This window comes from Rhododendron vialii, chromosome 4a, assembly GCF_030253575.1.
Source record: "Rhododendron vialii isolate Sample 1 chromosome 4a, ASM3025357v1".
NCBI classification, from domain to species: Eukaryota; Viridiplantae; Streptophyta; class Magnoliopsida; order Ericales; family Ericaceae; genus Rhododendron; species Rhododendron vialii.
In genome coordinates, this window is record NC_080560.1 from 7,840,074 (window position 1) to 7,859,254 (window position 19,181).

At 37.9% G+C, this 19,181-nt stretch overlaps 1 protein-coding gene across 2 annotated transcripts; it reads left to right on the plus strand.

Annotated features, from left to right (window-relative positions):
* The first annotated feature begins 6,682 nt into the window (after positions 1 to 6,682).
* On the plus strand, positions 6,683 to 16,703 carry LOC131323003 (E3 ubiquitin-protein ligase COP1). Of its 2 annotated transcripts, XM_058354610.1 has the most exons (13): positions 6,683 to 7,174; positions 8,901 to 8,978; positions 9,570 to 9,725; positions 10,450 to 10,818; positions 11,433 to 11,590; positions 11,698 to 11,763; positions 13,873 to 13,951; positions 14,438 to 14,593; positions 14,712 to 14,810; positions 14,938 to 15,042; positions 15,135 to 15,314; positions 16,126 to 16,236; positions 16,310 to 16,703. In XM_058354610.1, the coding sequence occupies exons 1-13, from the start codon at positions 6,851 to 6,853 to the stop codon at positions 16,478 to 16,480; spliced, it is 2,052 nt and encodes a 683-aa protein (XP_058210593.1). In that variant the 5' UTR covers positions 6,683 to 6,850; the 3' UTR covers positions 16,481 to 16,703. The 2 variants fall into 2 exon arrangements, with proteins under 2 accessions (XP_058210593.1, XP_058210594.1); XM_058354611.1 differs by lacking the exons at positions 6,683 to 7,174; positions 8,901 to 8,978 and adding an exon at positions 9,358 to 9,383 and having other exon boundaries at positions 9,566 to 9,725.
* The last annotated feature ends 2,478 nt before the right edge of the window (positions 16,704 to 19,181 follow it).

Below are 19,181 nucleotides of genomic sequence, written 5' to 3' on the forward strand. Positions count from 1 at the left end.
TTTCTTTTCTTTCTGAGAAACAGATTTTAATAAGTCAAAGCAGGGGCCAATGGCGAGACCCAGGTAGGCATTTCTGCCAAACAAATCACTGCGCATGGTCGTAAGGAATGACGATGGTTGAGGTCATGAGAAATCTTTGGGTGCCGACCCTCGTGCCAAAGAATGCGGAATGTAAATGCCGTCTTCCTCTACCTCAAAAATCTTTCAGGCATACTTGACTAAAAAGGGGATACTAATTGGCGGTATTCATTGGCGACTCTACCCGTTCAAATGTGTTTTGGACAGTTCAGATTTACTCTTTCTCTCTCTCTCATCTCAACCCAGATTTCAACCATCCAAATCTGTGTAGTACCCGTCCGACACCCAAAAACTTCTTAGACGTAATGACCATTGACCAGCACTATGTGAATTCCTTCTCCAGTTCGCGTGGTTACTATAACAAAGGAAATCTTATACCGATAATACCCGAATCGATTAGCAAAGATCGATCGGAGTGGTAGTGGTTTACCCAAGTTTTTAATTGCGGGTTTGTTTTTTGTTTTTAAATTTGAATAAAAGACTGATTTTTTCGGTTCGTTTATGTTGTATATCAATACAATTTCGGGTCGGAAAGGATTAGGTTTCAATAATTCAAGTCAGATGACCACCCTTTTTGGAAAAACCCCAAATCGAGCCGATGATTTAAATCAATTTCGATTAGGGACTGGTTGAAAAGAAACCCGTTGAGTATCGATTGAGTTCTCTTTCAATTATAAATTATGGGTTCGGGCCGAACTGATCAATTGTGCAGGTGGTTAAGGTTCGAGTCGTGCAATTGACGCTTCTTTGAACTTTGCCCTTTGCAAACTCTTAGAGGGACGTGAAAGCTATAGCTCTTTGGTTCTTCCTAGATCCCGGCCACCGTGAGGTTGGAGTCCTATGATTCCTCCCAAGAAAGGGCTGTTATGCCAAGTTGCCCCTCTTCCACCCATTTTTATATGGTGGAAAAATAACTAAAGAATTTCCACTTTGGTGGAATTGTTTGATCGTCTAGACAAGTAGTCTCTCAAATGGTTGTGATCAAAATTTCGTACCTAGATTTGATCGGGCATATATTTGAGCATAACTTGAAATTATTAAATCAGTCGTGTAAATGTATAGTTTACCATGAAATATGTTTGAGCATAACTTGAAATTATTAAATTGGTCGTGTATGTTGCACACACGTTGCCAATCATTTCATGGTAAATTATTTGTACCATTTACCATGAAATATGTTTGAGCATAACTTGAAATTATTAAATTGGTCGTGTATGTTGCGCACACGTTGCTTGGAATATTTACTAGCAACTGTGACTTCAACAATATTGGATCATGGTCAATTGAATTTTTCAAAGTCTTGCAATGAATTATGATTCGCAACCATATTTGATGGAACATGAATTATTTTTCATCAAAATTGGAAATTGGTCAACATAACATAATAAGTTGACCATGTTGGTGCTGAGTTCAAATTAGGGAAATTCCTTTTCCTTCCTTTAATGCTATAAACGTGGAATTTTCCTTCTTTTAAGTTTGGATTAAGGCAAGTTTCAGTTACTAATGATAACGTCTGCACTAAATGGAACGAGAAATCAGTGGGATTTGTTGGAATATTTGAAATTTTGAAAATTTTCCTCTCTTCCCCTCTTATATCTCACTTAATTGCATATGTTTCCATATTCATCCTAATCCCATAAATTTAGAAAACAGTAAAAGTAACTCTCTCTCTAGATCTCTAGTGCAAGGATAATAAGGGTAATTTATATAATGGAATGATGAAAACATAAGCATAAAAAATGAGCAGGATGAATTCTTACATGGCAAGGCTAAAGAGGATGATTATTTAAATTTTCCGGTTCTTAACCCATCTGATTTTCCCCTTTGGCTTCCAAAGGGTAGGTCTAGAGTTCGACGCTATGGAGAGACGTCAAACCCCCTGTAGTTGTTAACTTACTAATTTCCACGCTAATTCCTCATGTACCACATGACGGTGCCCCAAAATCATTCAATAATTATTCGTTGACGATGATGACAACTGAACAACCACAATATAAAAAGCAAAACCAGTAGCCACTCGAGTCTCAACATATGCTAGTCTTGGTCCTTGAGTTTGAATGGAAATTATCTCTCTGTAAATGGGTTTAGTTTGCTAGTCTTGGTCCTTAAGTTTGAGTGGAAATCTCTCTGTAAATGAGTGCAATTTTGTTCACCCTCCTCAAAAGAGGGTGAACATTATCCTTCCTCTTATTGATAGAAATGGTGTTGATTTGTTTGGTCCTCTCTCATTACTGGTAACAATTACCCTAGTGTAGATCTCGTGAATAAAATTGCCACATTTTTACTAGCTCATGATAACACAATTTTTTTATAGCGTCTTCGTAGTACCTACAGTCCCACACTTCATAAGCAAAGACGGAACTAGGGCTTGGCTTATAGGTGCCAGACCGCCAAGGCCACCCCTATTAGGAAAATCCCATAATTATCTTATATTTTTTGGTTTTATTTTTGACTTTTACCTGTTGGCTCCCCATTGATTTGTATGCAAAATATTATTTAGTAAAGAGCAATTGTTTCATGTTTTTTGTAATGGGAAAGAGTTGTTCATGTTGTGGGCTCCTCGTATATGAAATTATGGTTCGTCCCTGTTCATATGCGCTCCTTTGTTCTGAAAAACGATTCGAAATGTGAAATCAAAATATAACACGAAATGAATTATATAAACTATGGTTTTTCTGATAGTGTTGGAACGATACCATGCATGAAACGTAAAATTTTCGACTCGACAAAGGAAAACACAATTCTTCTGTTTGTATTCTGTAAAACAAATGTGGACTATTGTACTGCCAATACATTTTAATGGAGTACTTGGTTTGGCTTCTCAAATTTATTGCATTTCAAAGCACTCCATTTCGAAGTTAAGTCAATTGTCCACGGAAGGACTAATTTGTTGAGTAATTTCTCAACTTTCACAATCGTTCAAAGTTCAACCCGTTTAAAGCGGGCATCAAAGTCTCACCCTTAATCACATCAAACGTGTGCGTGAATGCAAACATAAATGGAAGCACGAGTATGAAAACGTTTTTTTTCGAAAATATCTTGAAATACTACTAAAATTCAACAAAATGACGATTGAGAATGAATGCGGAGGCTATGGTAAATGGATCGTGTGTGACTTAGGGGGTGTTTCCACTAACCAACAGGCAACAAGTTGTGGACTACAATTTTTTACGTAGTTTTTTCTTTATTCAAATTTTAAAAAAAAATAGGAGTATGACTTTTTCTTGAATATTTTCAAAATTACTTGTGTAAAAAACATAGTTTTCAACTTTTTTGATTCCTCTTGTCGAGATGAACCAATATTACATAAAAGTTTGGCGCAAATAACAAACGCGAAAAAAATTTAAATGAAAAAAATTAAAAAATTGTGGTCCACAACTTGTGGGTTTGTAGAAACATGCACCCAAGTATTCATATTGGGTAATAGTAGTACCCTAAATTTATAATGTCGCTCCTTAGGAGTGGCAATATCATTTTCACAGAGAATGACCGGATGTTATGATTGGTACCACAAAATTCTCACAATAAATGGAGACAGTTGGGGGTTGGTGCAGACAGTTAAAGCGAAGTCGAAGCTTTAATCTAAAGTCACCTAAAAATAAAGCAAGGCTTAAATTAAAGTCAAGCAACTAATTAAAACAGGAAAAGAAAAAGGGGTCCAAAGAGGTAACTATATAGTATGGACTAATGAGAAATCCCGGTCACAGTCTAAATCCTGTCATCTTTCAGTACGGCCTTCCGTTTCCGCTTTGCAAATCTCGCTCTCACGTAAGGAAGATAATTTCGTCCATACCATTAATTAACCGAACCGTAATGAACGGAGGACTCTAGTGATATTCGTGTGATTGTCAATGACTCTTCATTTTCTTGATAATTTCTTCGTAAGTAGGCAATCTAGGAAAGCACAAGGAATTTCAGGCAAAATTTTGGAGAGCATCAGAAGTTCAATTTTCCTCTTTTATGTATTCTAGATTTCCAACTCATTTTAAGGTACCTTTGGAAAAAATATTATGTTGACTTTTTGCCGCGGTCTTTATTTTGGTTGTTTTCTCGTTATCCTAATTAGATTTGAGTCGAATTTTTACACCACATCGTTCGTTGAGAGAAATCAGAAAAATATAAAATTATAAAAAAAAATTAAAAAATTCATATCATATAAAACAAAGAAAAAGTCCTAAAAATCAATCTAAAAAACATGATCCCAAACCTAAAACTAAGAATTAAAAGAAAAAATAAAAAAGACTGCGACCAGAAGTCTACCAAAAGTTTTTCTGAAGCTACCCGTAACACTTTTCACCACGAACCTGCAACCAAACATCCGAACCTTGCAGATTAAATAAAAAAACCATCAATGGGAACTGACAAAAAATGTACGATGATGGATAGATCGGCGTGCGGAACCCACTTTCGGGTCTTGTACAAATGATCAATACTGTTCATTAATTCAATTTTAAGCGTGGTACAATTAAAAAGTTTGTTAAAATTAATAATCAATTCAAATTATTTTTGAAAGACTCGAAAGTAAGTGTCGTGCGTCTATCTGTGCACTTCTGGTGGGTTTCCCTCCCATAGGTGTGTGTGGAAAACACCAATAACCTTTGATCCAAAAGAAAAAAAAACACACTGAAAACTGGTTGCCATGTTCCACTTAATTTTTCGTATTTTTTATTTTTATTTAATCTTTTTTTTTACATTTATTAATTTTTCGCTAAAATTTGGTGCATTATTAATTAACCTTTTTGAGACAAGTCAGAAAAATATATATTTTTACTTTTACTCAGATATTTTAAAAAATAATTACTTTCTAAAAAAATTATAAAATAATTTGAGACAAATTAACAAGGGAGACTTAAAGAGTAGTCCTCGGGTTCATCTCTTTGTAAGTTTTCATCCGGTACTTTTTGAACAATTATGTTTTCATCCTTTTAGATGGTGAATTACCTATATTACCCTTTTAATAAGATATTCATATGTAATTATATATTTCCTTCCTAAATTAGTGGGATTCTAGTAATTATAGTTACCTAAAATCATGGGTTGATTAATGGATGAAAATGGGGGGAATTTTTAATTTTTAAAATCCTTAAATGAATATATTCTAAAGCATTCTCTCTCCTTAATTTCGTGACTGTTCAACTCCTTAATTTCCGTGAATTGGTCGTAATATTTATAAACTTATATGAATATGGTTCGACCAATTTCACAAAAATTCACGATTGAATGAAAAAATATGAATACACCATTTTTATTCATGAAAACACATGAATACGCTAATCAAAAAAATATGAAAACATGAATAAATTAATCTAAATGCATGAAAAAATATGAATACGCCATGTTTTTAATTGACCATGAAAAACATGAATAAATTAATCGGCCATGTTTTTCATGAATACACCATTTTTTATTCATGAAAAACAAAAATAATCATGAAAATCATGAAAACACATAAATACACCATGTTTTTTCATTCTTTTTTAACGGCAATAAATTTTTTATTAATCTTTGAATAAGCATTACAAAGGCTAAGGAGCAAGGATTTATACGGACATAACAATCCGCCTCAAATATCCCAACTAGGTTAGCACATAAGAAATGTGACAATCATATGTCAATCAAAGACCCAAAGAAGACAAAGGAGATGACAATAAACCAACTCAAATAAGAAAAAGAAAAAAGAAACAAAAGGAAAGAACAATAACAATGGAACAAGTATCCCACATCAACAGTATCACAAACCTAACTATACGCTTATTCTTGAATAGCAGCAGAATAATTTCTCCTGAGGAAGTTACACTCCAGTAGCCTTCAACATGTTATACAACATAAGTTACCAGCATATACAGCAAATTCAGTAACATCAGTAGCAATCAACAGATTTCCTTAGCCGAAGTCTAGCCATAACTTCTAAACTTCTCTACCACAATTCCAGTTGAGATCGAGGTAGAGTGAGATAGAGAGAAATAACACCCCTTGCGTGATTCCCCGCTCGCCATTTTATTGCACTGCCGCATCCAAAACCTGCAAAATGAAATGGAAGATTTTGCCATGCGTCGTCCGTGCATCTCCTTCCTGCACTACCGCTCACTGCCCGTTGCTCGTTGCTCGATCATTTCGGTGCATCTCCTCCCTTCGCCGCCGGTTGCTCGATCATTTTGGAAATTTCAGAGGGCGGAGGAATTTGGAAATTGAAAATGGAAGATTGGTTGGTTGGGGGGTGGGGTGTGTGTGTTTATAGTTGCCGAAATTAGGGGTAAAAGATTTTAAAGATTTGCCTAAAATTTTGGGATTCAAATTAGTGGTGATTATCATATAATTAGGTTAGAGGACCTTAAAGATTATTTTTTAGTCCCAAAAATCTCTGCCTATATATACATATATTATATATATAAACGGCAATCCTGGAATTATTTTAAAGTGAGGATGGAAACATAACTGTCCAAAAAGTGCCGGATGAAAACTTACGAGGGATGAAGTTTGAGGATGAATATTTAAAAACTCCAATTAACAAATATGAAATAAATTGAAATAAAGATAAAAAAGCCCGAATTTACACAAAAGAAAAAGAAAAAAAAAAGACCGAGGAGTCATCACAGATCACACCCTCCAAAATTATCACGTGGGCCGTTTCCGACCTCAGGTCCGATCATCGTGGGCCCCTCTCTTTCTCTCTCTCTCTCAGCACCACATCTCCAACTTTCAACTGATTCCCCATCCGAACTTCCCTACAGAGAGAAGCAGAGAATCGAGGATAGAGAGAGAGAGATTCTCGATGGACGAGGCATCAACTGGGGCAGTGGTGCCGGCAGTGAAGGCGGAGGAGGCCAAGCCTTTTCTGCCGGCTTGGGCGGCCGAAGGCGCTGGCACCGTCGCCGTGTCGGAGGTGGTGGCGGGTCCGGCGCCGGCCGAGATCGTCGACAGGGACATGCTGTGCCCGATTTGCATGGAGATAATCAAGGACGCGTTCCTGACGGCGTGCGGCCACAGCTTCTGTTACATGTGCATCGTCACTCACTTGAACAACAAGAGCGATTGCCCTTGCTGTGGGCTTCACCTCACCAGCACCCAGCTTTTCCCCAATTTTATACTCGACAAGGTTGGCTTTTGATACGGAGTGTTTGGTAATTTAGATTAACTTCCCTTGTTAGTTGTAATAGTTAGGGCTGCGAACGAAATGAGATGTTTGCGAGCAGCTCTGAGGCTCGACTTGGCTTGTTAGTAAATGAGTCGTGCTCAAATTTAAGGCTCAGTTAGTGAATGAGCCGAGCTCGAGTAATTCGGCACGTTAATAAAAGCTCGGCGAAACCAGCTGTTTGCAAGGAGCTCGAGGCTCGACTCGGCTCGTTAGTAAACAAAGCTCATTTAGTAAATTAGCCAAGCTCAAGCTCTTGTAATTCGGCACGTTTATAAAAGCTTGGCCAAAACTAGCTGTTTGCAAGCAGCTCGAGTTTTAAGTTCGTTTAGTAAATCAGCCGAGCTCAAGCTCTTGTAATTCGGCACCTTTATAAAAGCTCGCTTGTTTAGTAAACGAAAGGAGCTTGGACTCCTTGATAATAAACGAACCGAGATTGAGCTAGGATAGTTTTGAACGAGCCGAGCTCAAAGCCTCAAACTCTTCAAAGGTTGACTCGTGTGCAGCCCTAGTAATGGTTTTGGTGGTGGTTTGTAATTTGTGTCCTGATGTTACTGAATGAAGTTTTGCTTGGTTGTGGAAAGGAATGTGAAAGAGAGTATTGTCATTTTCTCTGCATTTTATTTGATAATCTCCACGCTTCAGTCGATGTGGAGCACTTTGAAAACTCAGATTGATGCATAAAATTTGAGTAAAAGCTTCATTAGCAAGTGAACACAAAGGTGTGATTTCGGAAGCCACAAAACAGCCTTGGAAATTTTGAGTGAAGAAAAGAGTCTCCCTTCATTCGTCTATTATTGGGTAATTCAGTTTGATATACTCTGGGTCAGGGAGCAGGGAGTTCTTTTTTAGGTTTTTCTATTCGAATTTAATTATCAGGCGACATTTGTGTACAGTGTTTGAGACACATGATCTTTTGCTTCTTGATTCATGGGTCCACGTTCGGTTCCCGAAAAGTGGAATGAAAAGTACAATTATATAGCTATGTGCAGTATGCTGTATTGCGATTAGGTGTATATGTTCCTGTAGCTTGATTTTATCAGCAACCAAATGGAGGTTATTTGATTCTGATTGATTTAATTGACACTTGGTTTTCTTTTTGGTGCTTGTAAGTTTTGACCGAGTGATGTGAGACAATGTTTACTATGAGAACATTTTTTTTGACAAAAGTGAAAAGCAACGCAAGTGACTAGCCCTTATTTAGTTTTTTTAGTAATTCTGATCCCATGACTTTGGGATATGGTGTATGTTGTCATGGGGTTCTTAAATGTGTTAGACTCAATGGAATGGGACTAAAGTGGATGCTCAAAAGGGCCGGAAGTTTTGCCAGTAGAGTGTGTTTGGTATGAAGTTTCAAGTGTTTATTTGGTAAGGGATGACCAAGTACAAGATTGCAACCTTCTTCCAGATATTGATGGGCCTGATGTTTGGATGTTCATATCAGGTTATAGGTTCCTTTGTGTAATATTGCGTGCTCACTTGTATGGTTGTATTGAGTTTCCTTTGAACTTCATTACCGATATGCATGCTGCTGCTGCTCACTGAATTTGGTGATGCAGCAAAAATGCGCATTGTCTATGTTTATATGAGCACATTTCCCAAGAGGCTTATTTGTTTGTTGGACATAATTCGTATCATGAAACTATTCCCTTCAATGCAGCTTATCGCTTTCTATGTACCACATTTGTAGCTATTGAAGAAGACGTCTGTGCGCCAAATATCAAAAAATGCATCCCCTGTAGAACAATTTCATCAGTCATTGCAACAGGTCAGTTATTAGTTTGCACTTTGCACCTTAATATTCTTGTGGAAGTTGCAATTTTGATTTTGTTCCATCATAAGCTTAGGTGGATGATACACGTATAGTTAATTTTTTGTGGGTATGCAATCAAGGTTCTACATATTTGTGCCTATTATACTCCTGATGAACGTTGTGCCATTGTATTGTTCTCATCCATGGTAAATTGGCGAAAAAGACAATTACAGTTTGCGTCGGTGATGTCTCAGGAACCGCTTTTTTTTAAGGAGAAAAGCAAGGAGAAGGGTTATAGATAAAAAACACTAAAGTACATAGTCATCTGGGTATACCTTGACATGTTCAAGAGTCAAGATTAGCTAAAACAGGTACACAAGCCCAAAGATTCTGAAAGATATGAACTGGCATGAACATACAGTAAGTCTTAAGTACCTAGTAGTGGAATCCCTTAGTGACTACTGCATTAACTAGGGAATCTTCACTATAAGCTTCCAAGGTAGTAAAGAATGTATTTCAACAATATATATACTGCATCAAAATTTTATTCTTATGGTTAACCAAGACAAGTATAAAAGGCGACTCTCACTTGTGACTCTTAGACAGGGGTGTGAAGTGTCAGTTAAGGAGCTAGACACCCTGCTGACGCTGCTTGCGGAGAAAAAGAGAAAATTGGAGCAAGAAGAAGCTGAGAGAAACATGCAAATCCTGATGAACTTCTTGCATTGCCTAAGGAAACAGAAGGTTGATGAGTTAAACGAGGTTTGTGACTAAGCCTTGGGTATATTTGTTGATGGCCTAGTAGTTACATATTTGTGTTCTATCTTCGTCAATTTGCAAATTTATTTTGGGAAGACGATGGAAGCCCTAGTGGCTTCAGGTGCAGCCTCCCAATTGGGAGACATTTCTCTGAATTACTACATAGATACTGCTCTATATCTCTCGCTTTCAACCCAATCTATAAAAGTTGTTAATCGGGATATGAACTATGAAAAATGTGTCAAATTATAATGATTCAAAATAGATCCTATTTTATGATCGTTGAGAAAATGCATTTTTTTGTTTCATATTTTTTAAATCCGATAAATGAGAAATGAATCATTAAAAAATGAGAATGAGAAAGGACATTTTTTTTAGTTCTATCCCTGGATAGGGGGTAGAACTATCCAGTTACAACAATTCAATTCCAGAAGATCATAAACTACACGAAAGGTTGAAGTTACGTAAAAGGGATACCCTATAAACGAAAATAATGAACCTTCAAATTACCTATTTTTCAAAAAGTGAACGATCCTCCTGATTGTTCTGATTTCTTTGATATATTTGATTGCGAGATTCACTCTTTGTAGATATTTAATAATTTCCTTCAAGGACTGATGCAACATGTGCTTTACTAAATGTATTGAAGTTAATCAGTTTATACTTGACAGTTGAGATTAATGTTTTCTTTAACCTAAAATGATTGATGCCTCTGCTGCCTGTTTAGATCCAAACTGATCTCCAGTTTATCAAAGAGGATATAAATGCCGTCGAGAGGCACAGAATTGATTTGTATCGAGCAAGGGACAGGTATTCAGTGAAGCTGCGGATGCTTGCTGATGATCCCACAGCAACAAAATCTTGGCCTTCATCGATTTTTAAGAATAACAATAATAATAATAGTGGCCTTAGTTCCAGTTCACGTAATGCACAAGGGGGGATGGGTTTTGGAAATTTTCAGTCGAAGAAAGCAGATGGTAAGACTCAATTAAGCACTCTTGCTCCCCAGAGAAAGGATACCATAAGTGGACTGGGTTCAGAAAATATGAGTCAATCCGGTCTTGCTGTAGTGAGGAAGAAGCGTGTGCATGCACAGGTTAGTGATCTTGTCTGGGCTTCATTTTCTGGAAATCTTGGGAAGTATTTGGTCTTTGTCTTGGGGTTTATGTGTTACTAGTAGGAATTGAATTGGTTGTTTTGCTTTAGGTTGACCACAGAATTTGTCACCCAACATTCTTCCAGAACTTGACATGAATGAATATGGGCAAAGTAGATTGTCTTCAAATACTTTTATAACATGCTAGGCCTTTGTCTTGGTATGAGTATGGTTGAGGAAACCTCCCATATTAGCACAAGAAGAGGCTTGCCATTGACAACTTACCAACACTTAAAAGAACTATCCAACTTCGTTCAGCTCAAATGTGGCCTTAACCCAACAACTTCTGTTTGGTTACATCAATCTCATTTTCACCATTCATTTTTTTTTCTTCAGATTTCTTGGTTGTAATCTGTGTGTGGGTTATATTTACAATTTGTAAAAACGTTGGAAGTTTCACCTGTTACATGAAAACCCACGGTGTCCTGGTGGACACCCTGGATATATGCTTGGCTTAGATTCTCTTGTGAAAGCAAATTTCCATACGCTTCTACTCTTTAACAACTTAATTCTTTACCAGTCTGGATTTATCTACATTTCCTGCTGTGCTGCAGTTCAACGACCTACAGGAGTGTTACTTACAAAAGCGACGACAGTTGGCTGACCAGCCAAATAAGCAGGAAGAAAGGGAAGCCAATGTGATACATAGGGAAGGTTATACTGCAGGTCTTACTGAATTTCAATCTGTGCTGAGTACCTTCACACGGTACAGGTATGTTTTTAAGACCGACCGACCATGAATCCTGGGAAGATAAGATTTCGCTGTGCTTCCATTTTCTTCAACTTATTACTTACATTTTTCAAATCTATGTGAACCAGTCGACTAAGGGTTATTGCCGAACTTAGGCATGGGGATCTTTTTCATTCAGCCAATATTGTGTCAAGGTAAACCATATGTTTTACATGTTGAGGTTGTATCCAACTTTCCAAATGAAATCACAATCCTTTTTTTGTCCTGTATAAAGTTTTTGTAATTGACAAATACTAATGAAACTTGTATACCTGGTTATAAAACTCATGTTGGTCATGGTAGTGCTTTTGAAGTTGGTATTTTGGTATTCAATAGGGTAACTGTGCAAAATCGTAGTCCTGTTACTCTCCTGTAGACATACCATGAATACATTTTCCCAATTTCTGTTTGTGGTTTTTACTAGCGAATTCAGAGGACTTTGCAAGAAATCTCTGTTCTAACTCGAGTGAGTCTGGCATTGTAGACAACTTCGGTCAAAGATTGAAATGCCACCGTTGGTGGTCACTGGTCAGGAATTATGCTGTACGTTATTGTGGAAATGACTTTGTAGATCAAGTTTAGTGCCTTAAACTCGCTTGAGGCATAAAAGGTGTGTGAAGTCTCTGTGTCCACTTACCTGATAACAAAACAAAGAAAATGAAGCTTTGCCCAGATTTTTGTAGCAAGGGTTCAATTGTCTGGTTGCAGGTTTTGAGGAATAGGTGATGGAAGTCTAGAAACAGCAAAAAAAAAAAATCATGGGGATTTGGTGCTCTTTTGGGCAAAAGGTAGGGAAGGGTTTGGGAATTGGTAATGCTTGGCCAAGTAGGGTTCAGGGATGAAATTACCGCTTTTTCGTGGCTGTGGACAAAGTTATCAATCTCTTCCTGTACTGGCCGGTACCGGCCGAGACATCCCAAACCGGAAAGAAAATGGGACAGTCCAAACTATGTTCCGTTCTGCCTAATACCGGGCTATTCCGGCTGTTCCATTCATTTCCCGGATTTCGTCTGGGACAAAGCACACGCTATATTCGCTGTATTTTCTGGCCAAAATGCGCCGCAGATTGGAGAGAAAGATAGATGAGAGAGAGGAGAGAAGATAGATGAGAGAGCAAGACACAAATATGATATCCATCTGACATGAACTTTCTTGCCATGGAGTTTTCTCTCTCTTGTTTTTCTTTTTCCTGGTTGTGGTTTCTCTCTCTTGTGGAAGAAGAGAAGTATCGTGGTTTCTCTCTCTCGTGGAAGTGGAGAAGTAATAGCTGGACAGTAGACATAAATTATGGGGTAGGTTTGATGGTAAGTTTGCTTTGAAAGTAGGAAAAGGTAGGGAGGTATTATTCTCTACACATGCAAACAAAAATGTGAGTTTTTTAAAATTTGTTTCAAACTTGTGTTTATTTAAATATCAATGATTTGTAATTAGGCACTTAAATCTTATTCTTGTAATCATCGGTTATGAACAACAAAATTGGTAAAACTTGAGTAGGAAATTGGTATAGAAATATTATTCTTTTCGCCAAATCCAATATTGTAGCTATTGTTTCTATAGTTGAACCCTGTATTTTAATTACCACGATAAATCCGAAATGGTAAACCAAAACACGCTGGTACCGGTATGTACCATACCAATCGGAAAAATGGTACGCTGTTCAGTAGGAGATTGATAACTTTGGCTGTGAAATAGTCGAAGTAGCCTAAACCATGAGATTTTTTGTGAAAAAAGAGAGGACAAGAGATGTTTTACTTGTGCGAGGGTTAGGCAAATTCGCAAAAGCACTCTTGAATTTTTAAGTAACTCTCCACAATCAGATCCTATTATTGCATAGATGCCTATGAGCTGCTGTACTTTTCCTATTCCATGAGTTTGATACTATGACTTGAGAAATTAAGAAACTTTGACGAGCTAGGAACTTTGAATACTCTATATGCACTGAAATCCATGAAGACCGTGAAGTTGACTCTTATTGACCCGCCACATTCCGCACTCCACAGTATGTCGAGCAAATTAAAAATTAAACCTGATCATAGATAGACAAATCTCTGTGGCAGATACTGACTTAAAGAAACTATAATCAAAGACTCAAAGTAAGTTGTCGAGACTTAATGGCATGATCCCTGAAAGATGGTCTGTTTGGAATTTCAGACTTGTCCCTTTTCTTATTGTTGTTATGTACATGACTCTCTCTTGCACTGGTTGGTTTTCTGCAAGAATCATGACCCCTTAAGCTTAATCAAATTGTCCACGTCTTATTGCAGCATAGAATTTGACCGTGATGATGAGCTGTTTGCTACTGCTGGAGTTTCAAGACGTATAAAAGTTTTTGACTTCTCTTCGGTAAGTATTTCATGTTCTGGTGGTTTCAATTCTGCCTGTTGCTTCAGTTGTGCACCTTGATACAGATGTTAGCCAGAAGACTTGCTTAAACACTGTTTATGATGTTGTTTCACACCTTTAGATACACACTTTTGTTGAGTATATTCGATTAGATTAGATAGGGAGTGGAGGAGAATGTGGGGACCCGTAGGCCCATGGCTGGTATATGCTTCTTCACATTCTCTCCTCTCTTTTTTGTGCTCCTAATTGGCTTGTGTATTTCAATTGCATTTCCCACTTGCCCACTTCCAGATGTTACTATACGCATACAGATACTAATACTCATCATAGATATGCTGGTAGGTGGTACCCTACATAGTCACATTTGTATAAATTGAATGGATATATTTATTTAGGTGTATGAATTGGAATGTAATGTAGACACAAAAGAAAGACAAATCATTCTCTAACTGGAATTAAGTTGGTACTGTTGCTGCCATTTATCAGGTTGTAAATGAACCTGCAGATGTACACTGCCCTGTTGTGGAGATGTCAACACGCTCAAAACTTAGTTGCTTGAGTTGGAACAAGTTTACCAAGAACCATATCGCTAGTAGTGATTATGAGGGAATAGTAACTGTTTGGGATGTCACCACCAGACAGGTAATTAGGCAACCGCCCTTGTTAGCTCCTGCTCTTACATATGAATTTAATTGATCTCATATGTCTGTACTTGACTTGTACTTGATATTTTGCTACATGTGCCGACTTCTTTTTCCAGAGTGTAATGGAATATGAAGAGCATGACAAACGGGCATGGAGTGTTGATTTTTCACGCACCGAACCCTCAATGCTTGTGTCTGGCAGTGATGATTGCAAGGTAAAAAAGGAAATTTTTTTTTGGAACTTTTTTGATCAGCTATTTCGATCGTAAATGATGTCTTGCCTGTTTTCTTCAATTGCTTTCCCATTTATGCTAACCATGCTGTTCTCTGTATCATTAACAGGTCAAAATATGGTGCACAAAGCAGGAAGCTAGTGTTATTAACATTGACATGAAAGCAAATATTTGTTGTGTCAAGTATAATCCTGGATCTAGCTTTAATGTTGCGGTATTCTCCTATTCAACTCATCATCATCACCGTTATCATCAGATGCATTTTCTTGGAGGTCTTACCGATTATGCTTTCTAACGTTTTTGCAGGTTGGCTCAGCAGACCACCATATCCACTATTATGATTTGAGAAATACTAGCCATCCACTTCATGTGTTCAGTGGACACAGGAAAGCTGTTTCATATGTGAAATTTTTGTCCAATGATGAGCTTGCTTCTGCGTCTACTGACAGCACATTAAGATTGTGGGACGTGAAAGAGAATTTGCCGGTGAGTAACACGTTAATAAAAATGTCCATGTTGCAATCATAAGCAATGTTGTGTACAGCTATGATTTCATGAGTTAGCATTGGTTGGCACTTGGCCATCTCTGGCTTATATTGCATTGGAATTTTGAGGTCTAATAAAAGCAGTCACGGAGTAAACTATACTGAATTTCTAACCCGTAGGTGAATTTGTTGTACCAGGAAAAGATAGACTGGGCTGTGTAGTTATCTCAGAAGTTATGTTCTCTGTAGTTATGTGGATTTTGGAGGCTCCACATTTCAATTTCTTTTCTTATGGAACTTAAGATTACACAATTAGGCCGATGCAAATGTTATTGACTTATTTGAGTAGTTCTCAGACTTGGCACTGCACATTTTTTTCCGACTCTGGCAGAAGAAATTCCAATTTTTCTAGAACCTGTGCGTATGAACTTAATAAAGATACTTAGAATGCATTCATATGGGGAATGTTTCGGGATTTTTGTTTCTTCTAGTGTCTCCATTGCAGCTAGGGATAAATGGGGGTTTGGGGGGGGTGGCCTGCTTTTGTTGGTCTTTCATCACATCTCCAAGTTTATGTCAAGAACTGGTCATAACCAAGTCTGCCAAGTATAAGCAGTCGATTTTACATAATTGCATGCTACCCCTCACATTATGATCAACGTGATAGGAAGAGTGATAGCCCTAAAACATCGAGTCTCATCATTCTATGTGAAGTTGCAGTACAGTACCAGCGTTTCAGTTGAGTTGTTTCTTTTGAGAAGTATATGGAAGTGTACTGATGCCTGATGGGCTTTTCTGTGTGATGTGTCCAGATTCGCACCTTTAGGGGTCACACAAATGAGAAGAATTTTGTGGGTCTTACAGTAAACAGTGGATACATTGCTTGCGGCAGTGAATCAAACGAAGTATATGTTTATCATAAGGTTTGTAATATTCTGCTTGCACCATTTCTGATCCATTAAAACCTAGATCTAAATGAAATTCCGGGATTTGCAGGCAATCTCAAGGCCCGTGACTTGGCATAAGTTTGGTTCACCCGATTTGGATGAAACCGATGAAGATGCTGGATCTTACTTCATTAGTGCAGTTTGTTGGAAAAGCGACAGCCCTACAATGTTGGCTGCTAACAGTCAAGGAACGATTAAAGTGCTGGTACTTGCATCTTGAATTGTAAAGTCATTTTTGAAAATTGGAATTGCAATTAAAGGAAATTTGAAAAGAAAAAGAAAAGAAAAAAGAAGAAGAGAGAAATCAGAATGGAAAATTGGTTGTTCTATAGTTGAACACTTCATCACTATTGTTCTGTACATTACTACCTGTGAATGAGCATAATCTGAAAACAGGAAAAGGAGGGAAAAAAACTGCAGTGGTACATTTTTAAGTTTGTTTTTCCCTGGCCCCCCTTCATGTTGATAGTAAATGAGCATGTGATAGACTTAGGTTCAACGCATGCGATGGTGCTGAGTGAGTGATGGATCCAAAGGGAGAGCGCAAGGGGGGCGTAGGGTGCTCTAGCTCTCTCGAAATTCTCTATCTGGTAATTTGTGAAAGCATATAGCTATGCATAACAAAATTACAGGTGCTCGTGCCCTTTAAGTTGAAATTCTAGATTCATCTCTAAGATCTTGATTTATATTTAGCGTTCCCTGATCTCAGCGAGTCTTCCTACTACCAAACTTGTCGACTCTCTCTCAACTTATGTGATCCTTTTACGTTGACTTAAAATGGGTTGAGTTTCACCTCCAACGCGTCAACCACATGCGACTAGCATAGTCTTTCCTCAGCATCCCCAATGGGACCAGTGCTCGCGCTTGATGAGATCTCCTTTAATTGTAGTGTTTGAAATTTGGAAATGAAGACTAAAACTTCTCTCAGTTCCATAAGTAGAAGATGAAGGCAGGTGAAGACCGTCCAAATACAACTGGACGGTTAGAATTATGCATACAACCAACACAACGGTTGTGCAAGTAGCATTTTTGATTTATGTATTTATGGAACTCGGGGATCCTGTTGTCCCCTAACATAGGTATTTATGTCATGGCGCATCTCATAGGGATTATCGGTGTTTCTTTGCCTAGGGATGGAAACTTTGAAAAATAAAGCTCGACTTTTGTACAATGATAAATTAGTATCTATTTTAAATACGGATAAGCCCCATTTTTTCAGATTTCATTTGGATTACGAAAGCTATTTGTGCTTGATGTAGACATATATGATCGATGGTGGAAACACGTACGTGTGTTTTGGAATTAAAGAATCATTCATAAGCCATGGCAAACTTGTGCGAGAAATGTTCAGCAGAAACCGTCACGGAATCATTCATAAGCCTCGCGAGAAAATGTAGCGAGTACTTTTATGAGGTCAAAGTCATCATTTTGGCGTGATCTTCGTTTTTCGTTGTTTTTCGTTGTTTTTTCTTATTTTGTTCGGATATTTTGGATCATTTGTTGTATTTTCTGTTGTTTGTAGTTGTACTCTTTCATTTTAATATTTATGGGAGGATCTTGTTCGTCAAAAAAAGTCATCATATTTCAAGGGTGAACTTGGCATAATGGTCATGGGTTCGAGTCACAAAAAACAGCGTCTCTAATTGCAGGGTTAAGACTGCCACATAAATCAACCCTTTTTCAGTCTGGAAATAATAATAAAAAAAAAAATCAAGCGTTTCTCGATTGTTCAAAACGTACGACTTTCATGGTAGTTCGAAATCGCGTCGACAAAAACTAACTTCACGAGAAACCGGAGCGGTATACGATAAAGAGGTCAAAAAAGTCATAGGTTATGCGTGGGACGGCTGATAATTAGACATTCGGTTGATGAGTTTTCTTGCACACAAAGCTCGTGGATAGTGCCGTCACGTTCTTCATTCGTTACTTGTGGAAACTAAACTCTTTGTGCCTAACATATACACCTGCAACAATGTCTATATGTTACCGTGGTCAAAGGTTTTTTGTGCCTCCTTAGAAGCAACCGCACCAAAGATTTTGGGCTGGTGGTAGAATTGCTGAATCATACTACGCCAAACTCCATAGTCACCTAACCATATACACAACCTTAAGTCGTCACATTATTCGCGAGCGGGTGCGGGTGAGGGTGCGGGTACGGGTACGGGTGCGTGAGCTGTAGCGTGAGAGTGAAAGCGTCTTTAAATCACGTCTCGAACAGCTAAAATTCGTGATGGCAAGGATTGAGAGCGCAGTGCAAGGATTGAAAGCGCAATGCGAGGATTGAGAACGGGAGAACGTTTTATAGGGTTACGTGACTATGTAGACAACTATAAAATGATAACATAGAGTCAATTATTTTAGAAAGAAACAAAAAAAGTGTCAGAAAGATATGCGTGACTGGATCAAAAACAGCTTCTTATTAGGGGACTAGCGTATGTGGAAATAGAAAAAAAATATCAGGTGATCTTGGGGCACCACAACGTGGTGTTCCGATACCCTTCTCCTCCGGCAAATAATTACTCCAGTTCTTCTACCCTTCGTTATACAAGACAAGATATATAAGTTAGTAATAATTTTAGATCGATCATAGCCGAGCTTCCGATCGATGTTTGATCCGTAAACTCGCCCCCCAAACTCTTCCTTTTGAAATCAAGGACTACAAACCACCCGAGCTCAACCAGTTTTTTAACTCCCTTACATTGTGAAATTTTCCAACCCCTATTCGTAAGTCCTTGTGGATAGAAAGTCTGATCCAGTTGTCTCTTTCATCATCTTTCTTATGTGGCCTTCCATAGATTAAACTGACCGCTAAGGGTTTGTGATTCGGGCAGATGCCCAAGTTTTGGAAGTATGTACTCCTCAAGGTCTAGCCCTCTGGGGTTCGATTCCCCACTGGATAAATACCTTCTAGTAAGCGGGGG